Raw genomic sequence first — 16,064 nt, 5'->3', positions numbered from 1 at the left:
TTTTAACTGTGAGAGCTTTCTAAACAGCTGTTGCAAATTCCAAAATAACTGCTCTTGACTAACTCCACATACATAGATTTTTGTGCTGGAATAAGTGCACCTTGTTCTACTTCAGCTTAATATTAACTTTATGATAAACAGAAGTAACAGACTAATTATGAAATAAGACTGCCCACATATGTAGGAAAGTGGGAGTAGTGATTGCAGTTGCATGTATCTTTGTTCGTTTGAATTACCTCCAAGATGAGATAAAAGTAGGATGAAGAAAGCAATAATAAAATTTGTTTGATATGAAACTGTTACCAGTCTTCAAATTTGGTGACAATGCCTCTGACTAGCTTGCATTTGAATCAAAGCTCAGTCACAGGCCTGGTTAAAGTCCATGGGTGAATATCTTCATTTCACTAAGTAAACCGGAAGAATTGACTAAACAATCCTCTGCTCAGAGATTAAATGGGAAGCCATTCCCCAAGGGAATGAAGTACATCACATGGCCAGTCCCTGGCACCAGGGGCCTGATCAGAGTACAGAGCATGGCCAGGCTCCTACGCTGCCCTCACTAGTGCCCAGTGTCCCAGCTCTCAGAGCAAGCTTGAGCTTAGCTTTAACACAGCAAGGCATTATGATTTGCATTTCTCCTATTTGTATTCCCGCTGGTGCTTATCTGAGCAGTAAAAAAGGAAAGATGGAATCAGGCAGCTGGGAGATGGGGGAGAGAGACAGGGAAAGGCTGCCTTGGCACGGTGTTGGATCAGTTTTGCCATTTGATGGACTGTCACTGTTTCTGTAGACAGAGGGACTTCTCTGGGACTGAATGCAAATACAGGGGGTAGAATTTGTCTGGCAGCAGCTGAACACATTGGTGCACAATAAAAAATTAGAGAGAAGCAACAAGGATTTGTTGCAGGAAGCTGAGTCAGAAAATTTGATTTAACTGCAATAACTCATGAGAAAGGGAGTTAAACCAATAAAATGTCTCACGGATGCATCTGCTATGCTGCAGAACATAGGACTCTGTGTGTGTATCCTTCACAAAGAGATTCTGACTCCTAATGCAAACAAAGTTGGAAGTACTGCAAATACTGTCTTAACTGTTATGGCCAAAAGAGTCAATGCTTCTTTAACTTATTCACACCCTAGCACTGAAAATCAGTCTGAAAAAGGCATGAAGCAAAGCAGCTTTATGAACCAAACATAAGACAGCAGAGTTTTCAGTGTTACAGCTGAAAAAAGCATAATTCATTGAATGTTTTTTCCCCCTTTAATGCATTCCAGCCCAAAGAAGCTGAGTGCTTCTGTTGTCAAGTAGGGTGAATAATGATTTTGAGTACACTGCTCTGTTTTGTACTCAGGACAACATTTTCATTAGCATGCTTCAGAAAGAAGAATGTATTTAAAGTGCAGCTGATAGAAAATTTTAAATTTCTGGGTCACAGTGGATTTCACTGGTCACATCAACAAACGACATATTACAGGAAAAACATTTTTAAATTCACATTGGGAGAAATTCAGCACTGGTATTTCAGACATTTCTTCATTAAAAAAAAAAAAACCCCAAACTTTGAAGAGCCTCTACCCAAAAAACGAATAAATTTAACAGTCTTTCCACATTCCTTATCAGTTTGGAAAAACTCAGGTTTTCTAGCTTAGCCTCTCAGTTGGTATCAGCTTGCCTTTTAAACCAGCCATGATGCAGAACTGAACATGCTCTTTCTTTGGCCAGTTTTCTACTCTTGGCTTTGCCTGCTGCTTCCGCAGTGGAGTTTGTATGTAAACCACAGATAAAAACCCTCATCTTGCTCCATTTGTGTTCCATGTTTGCCAGGGTATTGGCTACAAGAGATCATAAGCAGTTTTCAAACCCCAGAACTTGGATGGGCATTGAGTACAACATCATTCAGGATTTTTTACCTCAGAATAATATTTAAAGGTCTCAGGAATTGTAATTGGCTTTAAAATGCTCTTTCCTTGATTTGGCTACAATAGAGCCTTAATCTTCAGTAATGGTCCAGCCAATCATCTTCTTCAATCTCAAACCTTTAAAGTTCAGATATTCATTAGCCTGATTATTCTTTTTTTAATCCATTGCTTTCCTTTCCTCGAATTACCATGGTTTCTTCACCAGCCTTACTGGAAGTGAGTTCTTTATTAAACATTTCTCTGCCCAAATCTGGAAAAAAAAAAAAAAAAAAGCTGTTAATCTCTCCTTATCATGTTTTTGCTGAATTGGTGATTATAAATGACATATCTGTGTTTCTGAAACTCTGTGCAGGTGTGCAACTCCTACTCAATAACAACTCCCACTCCCACTGAGATTCAATATACACCAGTACTTTCTACTGCAGTCTTTCTTCCTATTTTGTCTGTCCTCCATTGTTGTTCTTCCACTGGATTATTAAGGCAGCACTTCCTGTTTTAACAGTCAGGCAATCCAAGACAGAGGAATAGATCAGGGTTTTGAGACCAAATTTCACACATGACCTCTGTTCTTAGGGCAATGAGCATCAAACAAGAAGGAAGTCACAAGACACTCAAATATTTGATTTCAAAATTGTATTCAGTATTGAACTGCAGCCATGAGATGTTCCTAACTGACCAGCCACTGTTCCCCAGCCTCAGCTATCACAGTGCTGATGCAGCAAAAGCAAATTGGAGAGAAGAAGCTGAAGAGAGCAACAACCATCTTTCCTCCCAGGCATTTGTAAGAAATGAGTGAGTGGTCTTGAAGAACATTTTCTGAAGTAAAAGCATCTGCAGATCAGTTCAGGATTCTGAATTGTCTGGGTGATTTTTCCAGGTATCACTTCAGGAGGAATTCAAATCTATTTGAAAGGATAGAGGACCTGCTTCCAAAGAAAGGAGTAAGCTCCTCTCACCTATTCTTCTCAGGAAAACAAAAGGGTTTAAGTGCTGATGGGGAGGGACCTTATTGGTTTAGGGGCAGAATCTGTGAGAAAAACTGACAAAAAAGCAACACTAAAATGTGCAAAGCAAACCCACTTCCACACTGCCTTTACATGAGCAACTGTCCTTAAGAATATATATATATATATATATATATATATATATATATTTGTATTGCAGGGCATATATGGGTGCCAACAAATCAGCTATGTCAGCAGGAGAGAGAAAAATTAACTCAACCTATGACATCATGTCCTATCCTTCTCCAAACACTGTGTTACCTCTCCAGGATGAGGTGCTGTTTTTAGTCCTCTAATTTCAAACATATGTTGAGACTGCTTCCAAATGCTTTCCTTCTTGTCCTTTTCAAGCTTTGCATCTTGGGTGTGGAGGTCTGAAATACTAAATATTAGCAGTCCAGATTCCCTGTGCCTAGCACATGTCAGTGAATCCAAAACCTAAGGAAGCTATTTGCACTACTTAGGCACACAAAAGAACACACACACACACACAAACACACACACACACACACACACAAGCAGCTTTGATGGGTTCCAGCTGTCTGGGATTGACAAACATTTATACATCTGTGTATACACACTCTCCTGATTCACATTTGGGGAGCACATATTATAGCATAGCAAAGGCCTTCACAACAACAAGCCTGAAAATTCTTAGTAAAACAAATAGTGTTTAACCTTTTCTTCCCTGTTATATATCTGGAAAAGTCACTGGCTTATATTTTACCTGTTTGGACTTAGCAGATTTGCTTGTTTGATGAGGATGGTACTTGCTAGAAGCTTGTCCATGTCTCAGTTCTTTCAAGAGAAATGAAATGCAGAAAAAATTTCAGTGATTTACCATATTGTTAGAATTAATGCATTCCCTTTCAAAGGCCTGGCCATCCCCAAGTGAAACATAGCTGTCTCTAGGGCAAAATGCAGCTGCACTAGTGCTAGCAGCACCACGTTGCAGTCATGGGAAAAAGAATAAAAGTATCCTCTCCTGTTGAAATGGCCGGAGAAATTTCAGGGTCATAGAAGGCAACTGTAGGCTTGCAAAATAGCTATGACACCAGGGAATGTCCTCATCTAGTAAAAAGCAACTCATGGAATTATTCCATAAAGCTCACAGCCAAGTCAGTTGTCTCCAACAGAAATGAGTTTGGAATGTTTCTTCCCCCAAGATTTATTGACTCCATAAACCGCTTTAACAAAATTAACAAATCACAACACACTTGTGTGTTTCAGTCTGCCAGTCTGGATAAAAAATGGCACTAGCATCACATGGTTACTGTATTTTTCTAAGACAGTTTTATAAGCAAACTAATCTCTCCCAAATTCCACTCCCTGCATAATTCCTCAGTGAAATATGTTTCCCCCTTGCCACTGCATGGTGACAAAGCAGCACCAGTTAAAGGGCTTTTTCTAACATGCTGTAATGGCAATGCTCTGCCTGTGGCAGGAGGAATGTGGCTGGCAGCACGGCAATATCACTGGGATGATACTTAAACATAAGCAAACACAGGGATTCCAAAAAATAAAAAGTTAACTGGATTCCATCAGCATTGCTCTAATAGTGACTATTAAAAGAAGAACTAAACCAAACTCAATTCAGCTTGGTCAAGAGAAGCCAAAGATTTTGTTTCCACTTGTTGGCAGACATGTGACAACACAAACTTTCATTACAAAAATATGTAGAAATCAGCAAGTTGAAAAGTGAGTAAATTGTGTGTTATACCAAGAGGTCATCGGCAGCATGAGTAAATATAAAAGAAAATGTTTGCTATACCTAATTTCAGATTTTAAGGAGAATAACTTGCTCTCCTGCCAGCTTGCTTTCAAGGGCTCTGGATTTTAACAGAACAGACAGACTTGTGACTGATCACCTATTTCTTTTCACCCCTCCTCCCCTCCCTGCTTCAATGTACAATACAGGAAAACTCCCAAAGTGTATAATAAGATAGGCATTGTTCTTAACTTCAATTTAAGACCAATATAATTCAGTTTCTTTCTGAAGCATTTGTAGAGAAATAAATGTTTGACTCTATCAACACCGGCTTTGAATATCCTCACAGGCTTCTGTATCTGGTTCAGCGTTCCCAGCCTCTGATTCAATGCAGCCTCTGTGTACATTTACCACTACCATTCCTTCCACTGTTCATACTTTCTTGAAGGCTGCTTTGCCCAAATATCCTTCTCTTGCTTTTTTCCTTCTCCCTTACTCTCTTTGCTCTCTGTGCTTAGAGCCTTTCCCTTTTTTGTGTGACAAATAAGCTTTTTTCCTTTTATGTTCAAAATTCCCATGGTTTTTTGTTAGACATTTCAAAGTAATTTGCTACTCTCTACCCAGCTACAGTGGTCATGCTGTTGCATTATACTCCATCATCAAGGTTATTCAGGTCTCAAGATACCAAACCAGGAGTTAAATCAGGGGCTCATAATTAAACAGTAAAAGGTTAGTGGTGAGCACCTGCAGTTCCCATTGACTGCAAAATAAATGCTTATTACGGAGCATTTTGGAAAGTCACTATTTGCCTAGGTGACTAAATATCAAACTAGGACATTTTTTTGGATACTGCAATCTCCATGTTTTTACTGGCAGATTATCCTTATTTGCAGGCCACTGCACACTGGCTCACCTGTCTCAGTTTCGATTACAAGCTTTCCCGTGTTCTACACCAGGCTTGACATCCTGACATGATCCCTTACAACAAGTTATCACTACCAGTTGTTTAACCTTGGAACTGAAGTAGCACATTACTTCAACTGTAAATGAATGAATGAATTGTGAGAACAGCCTGTCTGCTGACCCATGAAAACAATTTCCCTTTCTTTCAGAGTGACAAGATTTAAATCTTCAGAGACTCAGATTTTCATTTGCTTTTATTTCCAAAATGAATCAAATTACACAGATGTGTGAGCTGGGAAGCAGCTAATGCTAATCTAAATATGATATGCCTTCCCTCCTGTTAAAAAGATGAGATTCTTCACAATATTTAAGCACTTGGTGTGTAAGTCAAAGTTAAGTATAATTTTCCCTGTACCACATTCTTCCCTTACTTCTTTTCTAAAGGAAATGTCTGCTGTATCTTGGATCTTGGCTAGAGAGTACAATATAGGCACTGAGTGTTGCCTGGGGAATGATGACCTGCAATAAATAAGAATCCCTGAACAGCAGAGGATGTGCAAAAGGTGCTTGTGGGAATGTGTTTGAAATTAGGGTGATAGAACATCTGCCGAGGACTTCAAGAAAATCTTTCTGAATTGTTACAGAACAACTCCTGTTTCATGTCATCTGACAAATTGATCAAGAAAAAAACCCCCCAAAAATCCAACAAACCCAAACTGATAAACTTGTCAGTTATAGTAACAAGATGAAGAGTGTTGAGGAACACATTCAGTGCAGGTAGCTCGGTGTGCAGCTGCAGTGTCAGCCGCAGGTTGAGCTCTGGGTGGTGAGAGCCCCAGGCAAGAGGCCAGGAACTGGCGCCGACCTTTTGCACAACAGAGGGCACAGGACCTGTGGCACAGCCAGGTGACCGGACACTGAGACACAGCAGGAGCCAGGACTCAGCTGGAAGAGCCAGGACTTCGTCACACGCAGACTGGGAGGGTATAAAAACCCAGGGCTTTCTTTGGGGTGCCTCCACAGAGACACCCAGATCAAGCTGCTGGTTTGTTGTTGCACCATGATTATATTATTTTAAGGATTCAGACGTCTGAGACTCTGCTAAGGGAAACCCTGGCTCAAGCCAGTAATGAAACCTGGTCTGACTGTGTGAGTGTGGGGGGTGTAGGGGGTCAAGCGAGGGACTCACTGGGTCACTGGAGCTGCCTGCTGAGAAAGGGCTTCAGTCCCAGTGTGACTGACAGAGTGGCTTCTGGATGGTCAGACAAGGAAAGTTTCCTTAAGGGCAACGAATACTTTTAATGAAAGACTGAGCTTCTGTGACACATCCACATGCTGGCCGCACATATTTGTGAATATATTTTTATCCTGCATTCCTACCAGTCTTCTCTGAACTGCTTGTCATCTTGAAGGAATCTGGGGAAGGGAAGCAGAATGAAAAACACGGTTCCTAAGTTTAGAATCCAAGACTTAGTTTATGTTTTGTTTTATTTTATGTTTATGCAGAGAGAGCACCCTTCATTAAGGCTCATTTTGCTTGGGCATTTAATGCAAATTCAAAATTTACATTTTCAGTATTTCTTTTCCTTGTGAAGCAATGAAGATCCTCCTTTACTGCTGCTAAACACACTTGACACTGTGCTGCTACTTGTATGACAGCTGTTGAGCTACCAAGATCACCTTCTACCTGGTCCTAATAGGTCTCGTATTTGCAACCCTTGCTACCCCAGGGAACAACATGGAATTAGGACAGGAAACAAAAACCAACCAGATATCCCATTTATTGCTGTAAATACTACTGTACCTGGCCTTCACAGGTCTCATAGGAATGGGTTCTAAATTGGCATCCTAGAGTAGTGCAGACCATGGGTGAGCTGTCATCTGCATTCCTCAAAAGCCTGAAAAGCAACCTCATCTGCATATGAGCTGGCAGCAGATACCAAAAAGGACTTTCTGGGCCACACAGTCCATTGTCATGTTGTTGCAGACACCACATCATCTAAAGACCACGTTACTTCCAATTTTTGCATTTGGTAACAGGCCATCCACAGGCATACCTTTCTAACACAAAGAATTGGTGTAGAGTAAGACCTGTAGATCAAGGCACCCTGGGGGGAAAAATGACCACCTGGGTTGGATACAAAATTCTTATTTTGATTAGCAGGGTCTAGGGAGAATGCTTACCTCAATGTTCGTGTGACTCTCCCTTTGGTGACAGCAGTTTGTTCATCTTGAATTTTTCTGGTTCCAACTGGGGATAGTCCCAGTTAGTGTAGCTTCTTGGAGCTGTTAGTGTGCTTAAGTGAAGATATAGAAGGAATGGTGAAAGAACATGGAAGAGGAAAGAATACTTAGCTGTTCTCTCCTATCTTCATAGCATGCTATACACACTGAGCTTCACAGTATCTCACAATGCAGTTCATGAGTACACGAGTGCACTTGTTTGTACGAGCAAAGCACAATTTATGTTCATCTGAGGCCTGAGATGAAATCAGCTTGGAAGGGAACTTAGAATGCAGACCCTGTTTGCTCTCCCTTATAAACAACACAGCAGCACAGTCCAAAGGCCCAACATCTTGTCTGCAGCAGCTGCCAGTGGTGAAGGGTTACAACAGCACCGAAACACCAACCCATACAGAGAGATGCTTGAGACCCTTTCCCTGGTATTCCCTTTCCCTGCATCTGCCCATCAGGAACCTACAGACTGGAGGTTTAATATTTCATCATTTCCTGGAAAGGTCATCTTAAGTGAGCCATGGAAACAGATGACTCTGAAAGTAAGAGACAAGGAAATTAATGAAATACAGATGTGGAAGCAAGCAAAGAGTAGCCAGGTAATAGGAACAGAGTGAAATAAAGCTTAACACAAGCTTTCACTGCTGTGGGCTGCACATGATCTCTGAACCTTTGGTCTCCCAGACACCAAGGACAGCCTTGTGGCAAACTCTTGTCAGGGAAGCAGTGGATTCTCTCCAGAGCATGTGTGTGGCTCAACTGCCTGCATTTACACTTTTTCTGCTTCTTAGAGCAGAGGATATGTTTGCCACGTTAACACATATTAGAGAAGCCCAAGTAAACAAATGTAAACATGTAGTATGTATGTGTAAATTGAGGGAAGGAGGGCAGGAACTGAGTTTGAAAGACAAGGGGTAACTCAGTTTGCAACCTTACAGCTTGCAGGAGCTGCATTTCCTGACAGGAGCAAAACTGTTCTCACCTATCATTCATTCTGAAACTGCATTGCAAAGCTGAGTCTTGGACTTATCAGTACTGAAATGTGACCGTGGGAAAGAAGCACAGAAGCAGATACACAAGGCTTGACTCAGCAGTGAAGAGAAAAAAAATAGGGCTTAAGGAAAAAAGAATGACAACTCTATATACTTTTTAGTTAAGAGATCATGTACACAGTGTTCTTTTGAATAGCAAAGTCTACATTTCAGCAAAAGTAACGACTGCAGCTTTGAAAAGCCAGTAGGGAAGAAGTACATGATTTGGTAAAAAAATAAGGATGAAAACATTTCTCCTTCCTCCTTTCTTTAAAGGTCTGGTTAGCAAAATAGAACAATCAGAAAGAGTGTTAGTGCAGATATTTAGAACTTTAGGAGATGATAAAAGCCAGCTTTGAAAAGTGAAAGGAAATTAAGAACCTGTGAATAAGTAAGTAACTAAAAGGGAGAAGGCAGAGGGGCAAAGTAGGTGAAGGCATATTTGTTGGGTGATAGAGGGCACACATGAGGGATGAGAAATATAACCTGTGCTTTACTGCATTTTATTATTTTATTTAGGTTACTAAGACCCATCCAGAAGACAGAGGCATGAACTTTCCTGGCTATCACTCAGCTGTTCAATGAAGGGTACCACTCTGTGACAGACACTTCATTATCTCCAAAAGTCATGGCATCCAAAATAGCTGGATATTAGGATACTTGCAATAATTAATTAATAGATGCCTGCACAGTACTCTGAAAACCTCCATTTATAGGATAAGTATTAATTTCAGATTACTCTTGCGCAGATATGTTTTTCCACTTCACTCTCCTGGTGTTTTCTTTGCCTAGCTATAAGCACTGGAATGGGGGCCTCCTGGTGGTGGAATCTGTAACAGTCAAGCGGGAGGAAAGGCACATTTCTCTAGAAAGCAGTGAAACAGCTGATCTTTTATCTCTTGAGTTAGCTATAATGAAATAAAAAAAACAGAGAGAGAAAAGGAAGTGTCGGCTTTGTCAGTAAAATATAGGTGAGGTATTTAACATCTAGGATTCTAAAAGAAGGGACATCATTAGCTGCCAGCACTGGGGCAACAGGAATTACCTCACTGCTGAAAAATTTAATTGGGCAGGGAATTAATTTCAATATGCCAAAAAAGTTTTATTTTATAGGTTTTAAACTCAGTCTCATTTATCCCACCAGGCAATGTAGCAATTTTCTATACAATAACTAAAATAAATATTCTCTTTGGTGTCAGAATTAGTCTAGAGTAAGTCTACTGACTTCACCAGTCAATGGGGTTTCCCTGTAATTATTGATATAACAGAGAACAATAATAATCCTGCAGTTTACATGAAAAAAGCCAAGAGGAACACTATGGAGTTAAAAGCAGCTCTGAGAACATCTAAGCTGTAGATTCTCTATCACTTGTGAACCAAAAACACTGAAGAAGATGCTCCAAATTAGGCTACCAAGAACAGCTTGGGTCTATTCCAAAATTTCCACACTGCCATGTGCTACAGCCCTATCTTCATCCTGTCAATCTCTCAGCCTTCCACCAGTGTTCCCAAAGATGTCTTCCTGGGAACATAGGCAGCCTCCTTATACAGTGACTGTACCATACAGGCTCTTCACCATTTAATGGGCTTTTGCAGTTCCTAAGGGATCTCTGTAGTTATTATCCTGGGAGAAAGAGTGTGTGCTAGGTGTTCTTTTTCCCACAGAGTGACAGACACAGAAGGATGCACAGTACTACACCATAATGCTTTTAACATAGCTGAAAATCATATGTCAAACTATATATATATCTATATATGTATGTATTTGCAATACACTGAGAGACAATGCTAGAAACAGCAACAGTCAGTTCTTGTCTCGGTATCTACCTGGTGTAGGTGGAGAAACAATGAGGAAAAGCTGCTGCCAAAATACCCTGGGAGGTTGGTGCAGTGAGGAAATTCCACAGCATTTTTCAAGGAAATGGAGTATGGCAAGAAATGAAATTTAGTCAAACCATGCAGAAGAAGAAAGATTCCTGTAGCAAATCACAGTGGAAATCAGACACTGAACCTCCTTCTCTTAGTCTCCAGGGGAAATTTTCTGAACTCTTGTTGACAAGTCCTACCAACCATGAGACCATTCACACAGGTATTACCCACCATGGGTACAGCAACCAGGCACAGAAGGAAACATTCACCTCACATGCCAAAGCAGTGGGGATGGGCTGCCTGGCTTTTTCCAGGTCTCTGCTCCACAGAAAGAAGCAGTCAGAGAATCACTCTGAGACCCTAGATGCATGAGACAGTTTTAGTTTTACAATAATTACAATGTGTTACTACAACAGTCATCCTGCTCAATGCAAGGAGAACTCAAGCAACAACTGTGCTGAAACATACAGGTTTCTTCTAGGAAGGTGAACATTACTGGAAAAAAACCCCAACCAATGAGAATGTTAAGAGCTCAGTCCCTCACTATCCTGTATGGTCTTTGGCTCTGACAAGCACCCAGGTGAGCTGCCTTCATTTTTTCATTTCAAAATTGTAATTCTACGTTCTCTCAGGTTTTCTTCCAAAGTTCTCGCCCTCATTTATCTGGACCTTCCTTTCATCTTTCTTTTCCAATATATGCACACACATATGGATAGTAAATGGTGATAGAAGCCACAACTACTTCACAAATACTTTCCTGTGAACAGTGAGTTTTTATTCTACTTTTAAGGGTGTTGACTTCCCCCCCACTCCATTATAATGACTTTTCTTATTGCAAAAATCACTGCATTCCAGTGCACAGACTCTGGTACACTGGGTCAGAAGGCAACTGGTTTTATAGCATGTGTCATGCAAGAACCAGATACTGGTTAACTGGACTACCAAAAGATACTGCAACACCAGATTTTTCTTGTCTCAAGTCACCAGGTTTAACTGTGCTATTTTTCCAATTCTCATTCCAAGCGAGCAATTTTCTGGTTCACTTAAGGCAGGGTGCCAATTAAGCACCCTGGGAATGAAAGACTGTTAGATAATTTTTTTTTTCCTGGAGTATTAATACATGTACAAACCAAATTCAGATGTTGGTGATTCTTTTCTCCTCCTTTTATCTGCCTGCCCCCTTCTTTGTTTCCTTGTCTTTATTGTACCCTTTTAACTAAAGTCAGCATCTTAGTATCTCATTAATCCAAAATTTTCTAAAGAAAGCCCCAGGAAGTCCTCAACATAAGCTTTTTTAACAATGAAGCAAATAACTTCAGATCACTATTCTAACATACTGGAGAATTATTTTATAGTTTAGGAGTGGCAGTTTGCCTCTGTAACATGAAAAGTGCTGGTGATACGTGTTACACACCCGTGCCATTCATTCAAAATACTATCCAAACCAACTGCCACTGCCACCTCCCATGGAATACAAGGCAGCAAGCAACACAATGAATATAAATTTATTCCGTCATGTGCAGAAAGGGAGGACTTTGCAATGTGCACAAGAAATCAGGGTGCTGGGACTGCTTCAAAGGAAAGTGTGTGAGGAGCTGCTACTGTGGAGTCACTGTCCCTGGAGGTGTTTGAGAAAAGACTGTACATGGCACCTAGTGTCATGGTCGTGTTCACACGGTGGTGTTTGGTCAGAGACAGGACCTGATGGTCTCAGAGACCTTTTCCAACCTAACTGATTCTGTGTTCTGTATGATTCTTCTCTCTCCAACTCCTCACCCATCACCCCCTGAACCCGTGCAGGCCAGGACCCCAGACCTCCTCCACTTCTCCCACGTTCCCAAGCAAGGAGGGGTTCTCTGCCTAATGGCGTTTAGTTATTTATCTGCAAAAACAACCAAAAAATCCCCACCAAAAACAATTCGAAAAACTCTTCCAAGCGAGTCGAGCGTTTTAGGGAAGGTGTTAAGGAAAACGCGGTCAGCACGGCGCTACCCTGACGCAGCCCCACCCGTGAGCAGAGCCCGACCGCCAAGCCCGCTGCCCGGCCCTCCGCCCCCGTCTCCCTCCACCACAGGAGGCGGAGCGGAGATCCCGTCGCCACGGCAACGCGGCGGCCGCAAACCGCTCCCGGGACACGCGGCGGATCCCACCGGCGGCGGGCGGGGAGCGCCGGGAGCAGGCGCGGCCCGACGGAGAGGTGCGGCCCCCCCGGAATTAAGGCGAAGCTCGATGGAACAGCCCGGCCCAACCGCCCCCGCACCGTGGGGCTGACCCTACCACTGCGGCGGAGGGGGGATGGGGGGGGGTATTCTTCATCGGCTCTGCTCTTGCCGAGCCCGCTGCTTTCGCCAGTGAGATGCCGGGAGGGAAAAAAGAAAAAAGGAGCATTCCAGTAGTGGCCCGTGCGGGGAATAGCGCCCCGCAGTGCTCCTCTTCCAGCTCCTCGGCGTGCCCGTAGGGTGGTACGGCCCGTGCCCCCCGAGGTGCCGGGCCGCGTGGCGCGGGGGGTACCGGCCGAGGGCGGGGAGCGCGGGGAAGGGGGGCTGGGGGGAGGGTGTCACACCTCGCACCGTCCGTCCGTCCTCTGTCCGCTGCCCGCCTCGGTCACGTGGCGGTGGAAGTGCGAGGGCCGTGCCCGTGGAGGGCCGGTGCTGCCTGGTGGCAGTGGCGGGGCGGCGGCCAGGACCCCCCCTCAGATCGCCATCTTGGCCTGAGAGCCGGGGGGCTCCGCCTGGGGAGAGCAGCCGCCTTGCCACATCACTGCTCTTGGCCCACAGCCTCAGACCGCTTGTGTCTCTCCTGCTCCTTCAGGAGCCCCGTGTAAGCGTGGCCAGCAGCGTGCGATGCCTCTCTTTGGGAACTCCTTCAGCCCGAAGAAGACCCCCCCCCGGAAATGGGCCTCGCTGTCCAACCTGCACCTGGTGAGTCCCAGCACCTGCGGCTTGCTGCAGGAGTGCTTCCTTGGTGGCACGGGTGGGTGGCTCCTGCTGTGTGTGCCATAATCCTTACAAGAGCTCCCAGCTGCTTCTGGGGCAGGAAAAGGTTCTCCACCCAGAGGGTGCTCGGGCTCTGGAACAGACTTCCCAGGGCAGTGGTCACAGCACTAAGCCTGACAGAGTTCAGGAAGTGTTTGGATAATACTCTCAGGTACATGGTGGAGCTCTTGGGGATGGTCCTGTGCAGGGCCAGGAGTTGGACTCAATGATCCTTGTGGGTTCTTTCCAACTCAGTATGTTCTATTATTCCAACTGTGCTGCTTTCTTCCTGCGGTGCAGCACCATTTCTGATCGCTGCTGACTATACATAAAGCTAGAAATGGAATAGCTCAGGGAAGAATCATCATCACCCCACTTGCAATCCAGAACTGTGCCACCGAAAACTTCTCACCAGTGGTCTCCAAGTGCAGGGAGATGAGTGTGTGGATGGGAGAAAGTGCAGGGATGGTAGTGAGAGGAGCCAGTCCTCTATCTACTGCAGCAGTACATGACCAAAGTAGGATATCAGGCTCCAAGGCCATTTGGACCATCATATTCCACTGGACTGCCAGTCACTAAGAAGTGGGAGAGCAGGGGGTGGCTCTGAAATTCTGTGAAATGCTGAGTGTGATCTTCTCCCTGCAGGATAGATCCACTCGTGAGATTGAGCTGGGCCTGGAATACGGCACCCCCACAATGAACCTTGCTGGCCAGAGCCTGAAGTTTGAAAATGGCCAGTGGGTGTCAGGTAGAGTGCAGCTCAGCTTGCTCTGGTTTGAAGTAGCCACAGTTGGCTGACAATCTGTATTTTGACCTCCTTCTTTCCTCCAAGAATCAGGAAGCTTCCTGGGGGATCGCAGGGAATTGCAGCGCTTGCGCAAACGAAACCAGCAGCTAGAGGAAGAAAACAACCTACTTCGGCTGAAAGTGGATATTCTGCTGGACATGGTGAGCCTTTGCCCAACTCCTGCATGCCCATAGCAGTGGGGATGCCCAAGCAAGGGGTGCTGGGTCCCCTGAAAAAGGCTGCTCTCACTGCACCCCACTTCCTGCTTTACCCTGCCATGCAACACAGGTATAATGGCAAAGTGCTGTGGGAGTAAAGCCTGATCCCTTCTGTGAGAAGAGGGGACAGTTTCCCCCACATCAGAGCTTGTTGAGAACACTGTGACTGAGGAGATAGAAGCCCCTGCAAGTGCCGTGCCTCTTCTTTCCCTTTCTGCACAGAATATGGCATTTTTCTTGCCACTCTGTCCTCTGCCCTAACTTTGAAACTGAGTTACAGCCATCCTCTCTGGTCACAGAAGATTAAAGCTTCCATCTGATGTCATGAGGGGTGTGACATCTATTCTGTGTGTAAACCTGTGGATGAATGAATTTCAACTTTACCCAGAGATCACAGCTTTCATGCTTAAAATCTGGAGAGACATTCAGTGAAATAGAACACACATCTCTTCTCAGGTCATAAGTGATTTAGCCTTTATGTCAGTCTGAACAAATATTTCTTTCCGTACTCTTCACGTGTTTTAAAACTGGAAGGTGGCTTTTGTGGCTGGAACACTTAGCAGAAGCCCTAGCTGCTCTCCAGGTTTTCCAGGCGAGCTCAGTGAAGTGTGAAATGGTAGCTTCCCCCTTGCTCAACAGGAACAAATTCCCTCCTGCAGGTCCTGGCTTGTGGCTGTAAATCTCGGTTGTGCTGTGAGGTTGGAAAAGCCTCACAAGCTTTTAACTCACTCCTGTTGTTGTTTGCTGTGTGTTCCAGCTCTCTGAAACCACTGCCGAGTCCCACCTGATGGAGAAGGAGCTGGAGGAGCTGAAGCAGCACAGCCGGAAAAAGAAGTGAACAAGAGGTGGCCAGGCTGGTTCTGGGTCTTGGCCCACGGGATGCTGGGGCTGGCTTGTGCCTCCCAGCCATGTTGGTACTGTGTGGAGGTACTTTGTTTCACGGGACCACGAGTGCCAAGATGCCTCCAGCGTCGTGTGGTGCCACGGGTACTGCTAATGGCTGGTTTGGCACCACAGCACTGTTAATTAACACGATTTTCCTCAGAGCACTTTACCTTAATATGTTTCCTCACTGCAGCCCAGCATAGGTACCCTATTCTTTAAAGCAGCTGGGCAACGGGCGGTGGAGAAGATCTGTCTCCATGAGGGCTCCTCCTGCCTTCTCTGCTTACAAAAGCGGGGAGACCTCTGCCCGCTCCCCCTAGGGAGCCTCGGGGTGCTTGTACAAGCCTCACCGTCTGCCTTGGGCGAGCAGGATGCTCGAGTTTCTCGTTCTCGAGAGTTTTGCGTATTTCACATAAAACCTTGCAATTAAAACCGGGTTCTGAGGGTGTTTGTAACGCGTCGCGCTGCGCTGCGGGGGCCGGGGCGGGGGGCGGCCTCTGCTCCTCCGCGCCGCCAGGGGCCGCTGCCT

The 16,064-nt window shown here is 44.4% G+C and overlaps 1 protein-coding gene and 1 long non-coding RNA gene across 6 annotated transcripts; one reads left to right on the top strand and one right to left on the bottom strand.

Moving 5' to 3' along the window:
- Nucleotides 1–1,374: 1,374 nt before the first annotated feature.
- LOC120411886 lies at nucleotides 1,375–13,556 on the bottom strand. 2 transcript variants are annotated; one of them, XR_005604443.1, is made up of 4 exons: nucleotides 13,234–13,556; nucleotides 7,720–7,832; nucleotides 3,652–3,722; nucleotides 1,375–2,170 (listed from the first exon to the last, which is right to left on the bottom strand). It is a non-coding gene; the product is annotated as an uncharacterized LOC120411886 (long non-coding RNA). The 2 variants fall into 2 exon arrangements; XR_005604444.1 differs by lacking the exons at nucleotides 7,720–7,832; nucleotides 13,234–13,556 and adding an exon at nucleotides 6,725–6,947.
- Nucleotides 12,766–16,008, top strand: CBY1 (chibby family member 1, beta catenin antagonist). 4 transcript variants are annotated; one of them, XM_039570711.1, is made up of 5 exons: nucleotides 12,766–12,867; nucleotides 13,482–13,591; nucleotides 14,291–14,393; nucleotides 14,478–14,593; nucleotides 15,408–16,007. In XM_039570711.1, the coding sequence occupies exons 2-5, from the start codon at nucleotides 13,514–13,516 to the stop codon at nucleotides 15,486–15,488; spliced, it is 378 nt and encodes a 125-aa protein (XP_039426645.1). In that variant the 5' UTR covers nucleotides 12,766–12,867; nucleotides 13,482–13,513; the 3' UTR covers nucleotides 15,489–16,007. The 4 variants fall into 4 exon arrangements, with proteins under 4 accessions (XP_039426645.1, XP_039426646.1, XP_039426648.1 ...); XM_039570712.1 differs by having other exon boundaries at nucleotides 12,851–12,867; nucleotides 13,448–13,591; XM_039570714.1 differs by lacking the exon at nucleotides 12,766–12,867 and adding an exon at nucleotides 13,028–13,132 and having other exon boundaries at nucleotides 15,408–16,008.
- Nucleotides 16,009–16,064: the final 56 nt, after the last annotated feature.

This window comes from Corvus cornix, chromosome 1A, assembly GCF_000738735.6.
Source record: "Corvus cornix cornix isolate S_Up_H32 chromosome 1A, ASM73873v5, whole genome shotgun sequence".
NCBI lineage: Eukaryota > Metazoa > Chordata > Aves > Passeriformes > Corvidae > Corvus > Corvus cornix.
This window is presented reverse-complemented; position numbering and strand designations above follow the sequence as displayed.